The sequence below is a fragment of the Mandrillus leucophaeus genome, unplaced genomic scaffold (genome assembly GCF_000951045.1).
Source record: "Mandrillus leucophaeus isolate KB7577 unplaced genomic scaffold, Mleu.le_1.0 Scaffold420, whole genome shotgun sequence".
Classification (NCBI taxonomy): domain Eukaryota; kingdom Metazoa; phylum Chordata; class Mammalia; order Primates; family Cercopithecidae; genus Mandrillus; species Mandrillus leucophaeus.
Window position 1 is genome coordinate 343,942 of NW_012104477.1, and position 8,220 is coordinate 352,161.

At 46.7% G+C, this 8,220-nt stretch overlaps 1 protein-coding gene across 4 annotated transcripts in view; it reads left to right on the forward strand.

Moving 5' to 3' along the window:
• Positions 1-6,627: 6,627 nt before the first annotated feature.
• The window catches only part of LOC105548749 (serum amyloid A-2 protein-like), an 8,686-nt gene continuing 7,093 nt past the window's right edge, over positions 6,628-8,220 (forward strand). Inside the window, exons 1-3 of one of the 4 annotated variants that reach the window (XM_011992932.1) lie at positions 6,718-6,750; positions 6,834-6,894; positions 7,333-7,427. In XM_011992932.1, the coding sequence (XP_011848322.1) occupies positions 7,337-7,427 (91 nt within the window). In that variant the 5' untranslated portion in view covers positions 6,718-6,750; positions 6,834-6,894; positions 7,333-7,336. Of the gene's footprint in view, positions 6,895-7,332; positions 7,428-8,220 lie in introns of all 4 variants that reach the window. The other 3 variants (XM_011992930.1, XM_011992929.1, XM_011992931.1) reach the window with 3 other exon arrangements.

Here is an 8,220-nt window from a genome sequence, read left to right on the forward strand (position 1 = left end):
TTTTTTTTTTTTTTTTGCCTTAGAATATAGGTTTTATTATTAGTTAGGTATGGCAAGGTCAACAGCTCAGGAGATGACTGGCATTGAGAAGATAGCCTGTTACTCACAGTTCCCAAGAGAAGAGAGTGAACTATGCCACAGGGGACTGCACCAGGAAGCAAGTGGGTAAGTCAGAGAGCAGAGGAAGTAGGGGAGGTGTAGGAAGAATCCTTACTGTGTTTCTGCAGGAAGGAATGACGTGGCAGCATACACAGGTTTAGGATTGGCTAGCATGAATAATTTCAATGGGTGCAGGGGCATGGAGGCTGTCCCTAGTTGTTTGGGACGTGGTCTTTGAGTGATTAGGACAGGTGGATGGTGCCCCAGGATGTGAGAGCTCGATAAAGGAGGTGGGTGGGAGTGTGGACTCTGGATTGGTTGGTCTGCACATGGAGGGCGTGCTCCCACGAGAGTCATTTACTATCTCTAGGACTTGACTAGCTCTGAGAGAAATGGTCCCTCAGGGTCAGCAAGGGCCCAGATACCAAGCACCAAAAACACAGAATGATAGGACATGATTAATACAACTTGCGAGGCACCCTTGGCATGGCTCAGGCATTCTGCTTAGACAAGCCAGGCTGTCTGAGAGTCTTGCCAGTGCATGTCTCATCCTTGGCTGGCATGCTTTTCCTGGTCACCTTTGCAAGTCGGCTTCCCTACTTAAAACACCTCCAGTCTCCATCCAGTCTCCTGCTCCACAATTCCCACCTGGAGAGCAGTCCTCACTAAGTCCTCTATAACCTGCCTGCATCCTTCCTGGGACATTTCATTCCTATGACTGTCTCCAGTGTGTCCCATCTGCTGTTCACACTCCTCTTTCCCAGGTGCCTGTTTCATACCTCATGCAACACTTCTGTCGCCTGGTGGCCTGAAGCACATGCGCATGGCGTGTCCTGGCACAGGTAGAGTAGGATCTGATGTCCATGGGCCCTCAGCATCTCCACCACATCTCATGAACCATTCCTTGCCTAGATACAGCCCAACATCACTCTGACATTGCCTGTGGGATGGTGGGGTGGGGTACACGCACTTCTCTGTGGGTCTCCATTGACAAACTTTACGCTTAGCACTTTACAGGAAATGGTTTCATTCAGGTCCGGAGTAAGGAGGTTCTGCAAAGCTGTGCAGCCCTACTTTCCTGGCGCCCACTTTGGACGTAACTGCTACTGAAAACAACTCTCTCTTCTTCTGCCCCCGAGACACCCTCTGCCCCAAAGACTGTGGCAGGGTTCCTAGTGGTCTCCTCACTTGCGGCAGATCCCTTGATTCCACATCTCAGAGACTAATACATGTCCCCTCTTCACTCATGTCAGGGAAAAACTCTCTCAAACCGCTTTTTCCCTCTGCCCTCAAACAGCAACGATCATCAACATAGAAGATCTCGATAACCAAAGGTGTGGGGTTTTTCTCCCCACACACCAAGCAGGAGACACCAGGAGTGTCCTCAAATGCAGTTCCAACACTACCTACCTGGAGACAGTGTCAGATCCCACAGGTTGGGGGCTCAGTCCCTAAGGCCTCTCCCTCTTTCTCCCCAGTTGCAAGTCTGGGCCTCTGGAACTTCTGACTGACTGGCTTCAAGTTGGGGTTCCCATGACCCCCTTCTTGGGTTCATTTAATTTGCTGGAGTGACTCACATAACTCAGGGAAACACATTTGCTGGTTTATTATAAAGGATATTATGAAGGATACAGATGAAGAGATGTGGAGGGTGAGGTAAGGGGAAAGGGGCGTGGAGCTTTCATGGTCTCCCTGGGTGTGCCACTCTCCAAGAAGTGTTCACTCTCCAGATAGTGTTCAGCTATCTGGAAACTCTCTGAACCCTGTCCTTTTGGGTTCTTATGGAGGTTTCATTACGTAGGCATGATTGACAACCATGCAGAAATGTGATTGGACAAAAAGCATGTGATACAAACCCAGCAAGGCTTGTCTGTTCGCCTCTCTGTGCAGCATTCCTTCCTCCAGGGTATGAGGCAAGGCCCTTTCTGGAATGAGACCCACAATCAAATTAGAGTCTTGCTTGGGGCAGGTGGAAGAAGGACAGGAGAAGGTAATAGACAGAGATTCTGTTTAATGAGGCCTACAGTGCCCAACAATATAACAAGGAGTTAGGATCCAGGAGCTGCAGATGGAAAGCAAAATATATGGCCGGTGCGATGGCTCACAACTGTAATCCCAGCACTTTGGGAGGCTGAGGCGGGTGGATCACCTGAGGTCAGGAGTTTGAGACCAGCCTGGCCAACATGATGAAACCCCGTCTCTACTAAAAATACAAAAATTAGCCGGGTGTGGTGGTGGACACCTGTAATTCCAGCTACTCGGGAGGCTGAGGCACAAGAATCACTTGAACCCGGGAAGCAGAGGTTGCAGTGAGCAGAGAGCGCATGACTGCACTCCAGCCTGGGCAACAGAAAGAGACTCGGTCTCAAATAAAAGATATATATGTATACACACACAAAATAACACCACAGCTTTTACTTTTTTAATTGACTTAACTTTTCATTGACTTAACTTTTCTTTTTTGTTTTGAGACGGAGTTTCGCTGTTGTTGCCCAGGCTGGAGTGCAATGGTGCGATCTCAGCTCACCGCAACCTCTGCCCCCTAGGTTCAAGCGATTCTCCTGCCTCAGCCTTCCAAGTGCTGGGATTACAGGCATGTGCCACCACGCCCAGCTAATTTTGTATTTTTAGTAGAGACAGGGTTTCTCTAGATTGGTCAGGCTAGTCTCGAACTCCCAACCTCAGGTGATCCGCCTGCTTCAGCCCCCCCAAAGTGCTGGGATTACAGGCGTGAACCACTGCACCCGGCTGACTGAACTTTTCATAGATAACTTATTTATTATAAAGAATTAATTTGTTAGCTGGGTGTGGTGGCTCACACCTGTAATTTCAGCACTTTGGGAGCCCAACGCAGGTTTATTTACAATAAATACAAAAAGTATCTAGGCCTGGTGGTGTGCACCTGTAGTCCCAGCTACTCGGCAGGCCAAGGTGGGAGGTTCACCTGAGCTGGAGAGGTTGAGGTTTCAGTGAGCTGAGATTGTATCACTGCACTGCAGCCTGGGTGACAGAACCAGACTTTGCCTTAAAACAAAAAAGAAAGAAAGAAAGAAAGAAAGAAAGAAAGAATTTGTTGCATTCCAGATAAAAATTCCAGTGGGAAATTTTGATTCACATTGCATTTAATTTATAAATAAATTTGGGAGAATTGGTATCTTTGCTAAGCTAAAATATAATCTCTGTGGACATGATGTGCCACTTTTTTATCCTTTAACAGACTAAATTTTCTCTGTAAGAGGTTATTTCCTAGATAATATTTTTGGTACTACATTTTGCTATATTTTGTAACTGTTGTTGCAGAGAAATGCTATCAATTTTTAAAATTTCGCTATGAATACAGCAGCCTCACTGAATTCTCTTAGTAGTTCTAATAGTTTGCCATTTGATTCTGACAGGTTTTCTATGTAAAAGATGGTGTCATCTTGAAACAATGATCGTTTCATTTCTTCTCTTTCACCTCTTACCTTCCTTGTGTTTCTTAAGCATTGGGCAGGTCCTTCAGGGATATGTGAAACAGTAGCAGTAACCTTCCTTGTGTTTCTTAAGCATTGGGCAGGTCCTTCAGGGATATGTGAAACAGTAGCAGTAACAACTGGATATCTTGGCCCTTTTTTTCCCCCCGCCCCATAATGGAGTCTCACTCTGTTGCCCAGGCTGGAGTGCAGTGGTGCGATCTTGGCTCACTGCAACCTCCACCTCCCGGGTTCAAGTAATTCTCCTGCCTCAACCTCCTGAGTACTTGGGATTACAGGTGCCTGCCACCACATCCGACTAATTTTTGTACTTTTAGAAGAGATAGGTTTTACCATATTGGCCAGGCTGGTCGCGAATTCCTGACCTCCAATGATCCACCTGCCTCGTCCTCTCTAAGTGCTGGGATTACAAGTGTGAGCCACCACGCCTGCCACTGTGGCCTCTTTATCACCTGAAGTGTCTTCATTACACATGTTTGCTGTAGAGCAATGGTTCTCAAACCTTTTGGTCTCAGGATCCCATTACACTATTAAAAATTATTGAAGAGACCCCAAAGAACTTTTATTTATGGGGACTCTATTTATCAGTATTTACCATATTAGAAAGAAAAAATTTAAACATTTATCAATTCTTCAAAAAATTATAAATCTTCTATATGTTAACATAAATAATATATTTTTATGTAAAAGCCATTTTCTGAAAAAATTAGTAAGAAGAGTACTATGGTTTTACCCTCTTGAAAATTTTTCATGTCTGATTTTTTTTTTCATACCTGGATTTCCCTATCTGATTCATCATCCAATTTGTTTTAATATGTTGTTTAGATTGGAGTATATGAAGAAAAGTCAGCCTCACAGAGATATATAGTTGAAAAGGGGGGTGTAATGGTATTTTTAGATAATTGTGGCTATTCTTTTTTTTTTTTTTTTTGAGACGGAGTCTCGCTCTGTCGCCCAGGCTGGAGTGTGGTGGCACAATCATGACTCACTGCAAACTCCACCTCCCGGGTTCATGCCATTCTCCTGCCTCAGCCTCCCGAGTAACTGGGACTACAGGCACCCGCCACCACGCCTGGCTAATTTTTTAAAAATTTTTGGTAGAGACGGGATTTCACCATGTTAGCCAGGATGGTCTTGATCTCCTGACCTCATGATCCACCTGCTTCTGCCTCCCAAAGCGTTGGGATTACAGGCGTGAGCCACCACACCCGGCGATTGTGGCTATTCTATACTATACCAAACTCAACAAGTGGTAGCTTCTGAAAAGTCAGTTACAATGTGGAAATCCGCACTCATATCAACGAACTTATCATATTGTGTGTACTCATGAGAAAATGAGACTGAAACATGAAAACAGTGTTAGTACTATTCTAAAAATAATTTTGATATCAAAACCTCCCTAAGGAGGGACTCTCAGGGTTCCCTGGAAAACAGTTTGAGAACTGTTGCTATAACATATTGATATTTATCCTTTCTCAAGTCAGAAAGGGTCTCTTTATTTTGTTATACATTTTCCTTATCATCAGTAGATGTTGACAATTATGAAATTCATTTTCTGCATCTAGTAAAATAAATGTACAGTCCTTTCCTTTGATGACTGGTACAGTGAATTACAAAGATAGATTTTTCTGATATTAAACTCTTCTTGAATCCCTGGAATAAACCCTGGTTGATCATGATGTACTATTATTTTCTCTACCGAGTTGGAAACATTTAGCATCTCTCTGTGAGCTCTTTCTCCCTGGGAGTGTCAACTACCCTGCCTAAAAGATGTGTGACTGTGTGTGTAGACCCGTTCCAGCAGGTACCACTCTCAATGGTTTTAAGGTGGCAGGATGTCGTGGGAGAGACGGAGGTGTCAATGCATAGGTGTCAGAGCAGAGTCTACAATGTCATTGTTCACACGGGAGCCACGCATTTGCTATTTATGGGGCGTTTGGCCATCCTTTACCTCCTCGCCCCACCCATTTCTCAGAGATTAAAAAAATGTTTTTAAAGACAATCTTGCTGTGTTGTCCTCATGTGTCCAATGTGGCCTCAAACTTGTGGGTTCAAGCAGGCCTCCTGCCTTGGCCTCCCAAGTAGCTGGGACTACAGGCACATGCCACTGTGCCTGGCCCATTTCTAAATTTTTTGTTTGTTATTACAAATGCCTAGCCCTCAGGGTATGAACATGGACTGCAGAAGAAGAAACCAGAGTTGCTGCTATGTCCACCAGCCTCTCTGCATGTCATGGCCTCAGCCCTGCTGGGCTCTGGTACTGACCCATCTCTGGCCACCATGCTCCTCCACAAGCCTCTGCAGAGCTAATCTGACCCTGTTGATGTTCTCATGAGAGAGTGAACTGTGTGGCCCCTGCATCCCTCCATGATAATAGAGCAGAACAAGAGCTCTCGCATCCTTCCCTGCCTGGGAGCCGGGCACATCCCCAGCTGGGCTGCCAATTTAATGCACCACACTCGCATTCTCCCAAGGTGGGGCTCCAGGACTAGGCAAGAGCAGCAGAAAGTGCCCTGCTCTACATTGCCCTCGGCTCAGGAGCCAGCTTAGAAAAGGCATTTCCAAATTGGCTAGGCCAGCTGAGCAGAGATTTTCTGTGCTGAGAAATCTCAGGATATCCAGACAGAGGGGTGGAAGGAGCCTTCCAGGGCACACATGAGATGTGGCAGGGGTAGGCTGTCCATTTTAAAACTTAAAGGCTTTAGACATGAACTCACAGGGACTTCACGTCAGGGCCATCTGCCATGTGGCCCAGCAGGGCCCATCCTGAGGAAATGACCAGTATAGTCAGGAGCTGACTGAAGAGCTGCCCTCCACACCTTCCAGCAGCCCAGGTGCCACCATCATGGGGCTCCCACTCTCAACTCTGCAGCCTCAGCCCCCTCAATGCTGAGGAGCAGAGCTGGTCTCCTGCCCTGGCAGCTGCCATGCACAGCAAACCTGTCTTGTTCCCACAGGTTGCACAACTGGGATAAATGACCCGGGATGAAGAAACCACTGGCGTCCAGGAACTTGTCTTAGACCGTTTTGTAGGGGAAATGACCTGCAGGGACTTTCCCCAGGAACCACATCCAGCTTTTCTTCCCTCCCAAGAGCCCAACAGGGAAGGCTCAGCATAAATAGCAGCCACCTCTCCCTGGCAGACAGGGACCCGCAGCTCAGCTCCAGCATAGATCAGGTGAGGAGCACACCAAGGAGTGATTTTAAAACTTACTCTGTTTTCTCTTTCCCAACAAGATTGTCATTTCCTTTAAAAAATAGTTATCGTGGGGCCTACAGCCATATCATTCTGAAGGTGTCTTATCTCCTCGGATCTAGGGAGGTAAGCAGGGTCGGCCTGGTAGTACTTGGATGGGAGACCACCTGGGAATACCAGGTCTAAAAGCTTTAAGAATAAAAAATTGTGATCTTACTTTGTGTTTATCCCATGTTGAGTTCTGTGCTGGGCAGAGGGATCACACGGTAAATGCGTTCTTGGGAATTACAGGCTACTTGAGGGAGTGACAGTCTGGTCATAGCTCCGGCCTTCCTCCATCAATGCCACGTTGGCATCCTCTTACACAGTCAGGCTTTAGGGCTGATGGGTTCAGAACCAAGGGATTCTGGCTCTGAGTGAGGTCCTGCTGCAAGGTTTCTTAGATGAGCCACTAAGATTCTAATAAGATCCAGTGGAAATAACCAGGCTCTCGTTGGAATATGAGTCCCAAGGAAAGCTGTGCCACCCTTGTGGGCGACTGCCTGACTTCTCCTTTCATTTCAGCACCATGAAGCTTCTCACGGGCCTGGTTTTCTGCTCCTTGGTCCTGGGTGTCAGCAGCCGAGACTGGTTTTCCTTCCTTGGTGAGGCTTATGATGGTAAGGCTTCAGAAGGTATGCAGGATTTCTGAAGAGAAGCATCATCCTGAACCTCATCAAATGGGGGAAACGATGCTTTCAGAAGGCTGCTTTTGAACCACAGAGTTGCTAGTGTCTGCGTTGCTAAGGCCTGTCATGAACTAGGCTTTGCTGGATTGCCCATCTCGGGTCTTTCAGAGCTGCTGGGAATATCTTCTTTCCCCGTAGAGCAGCTTCTCGGTGTGTTCAGCAGATGGATCACGTTTCAGAAGCCGCTGCAAGGTGTATCAAAAACACATCTCCTGAGCCGTAAGGGATGGGAGATCCAGTAACAACGCACACGGGGTATTTTTGTGCTTTCTTAAGGTTTGAGCCGCTGCCTTAGGTTGTGGTGCCCAACGTGCAGGATGTGCCGGGTGTCTGGGGAGCTGCTCAACAACTTAGAGAGTCAGTCAGTTGCTCAGAGAAAGAACAATCATCCTTTCCAGGAGTAGCTGAGCTTTTGTTTTGAGTAGAAGATGCAAAATAAGGCCTGCAATTGGTATAAAATGTCCCTCAGCATAAATCTCATAAGAGCATGACTAAGGCTGTTGACCCTTGTGTTTTCTTTCTCCTTCCTCCTTTGATTTCCTAGTTGGATAATGTACAGGGCTCTTTAGCCTCGCTCTGTCAGGGGCTCCCTTCCAGGTTTGTTCCATTTCCATTCCTTCTCCAGCCTTCTTGACAGGAGATGGGAACTGACGTGCATCAAACTCCCACAAGGATCAGAGCATTTTCTCATTGAATTTCAGAACGACTCTGTGAGGCAGGCATC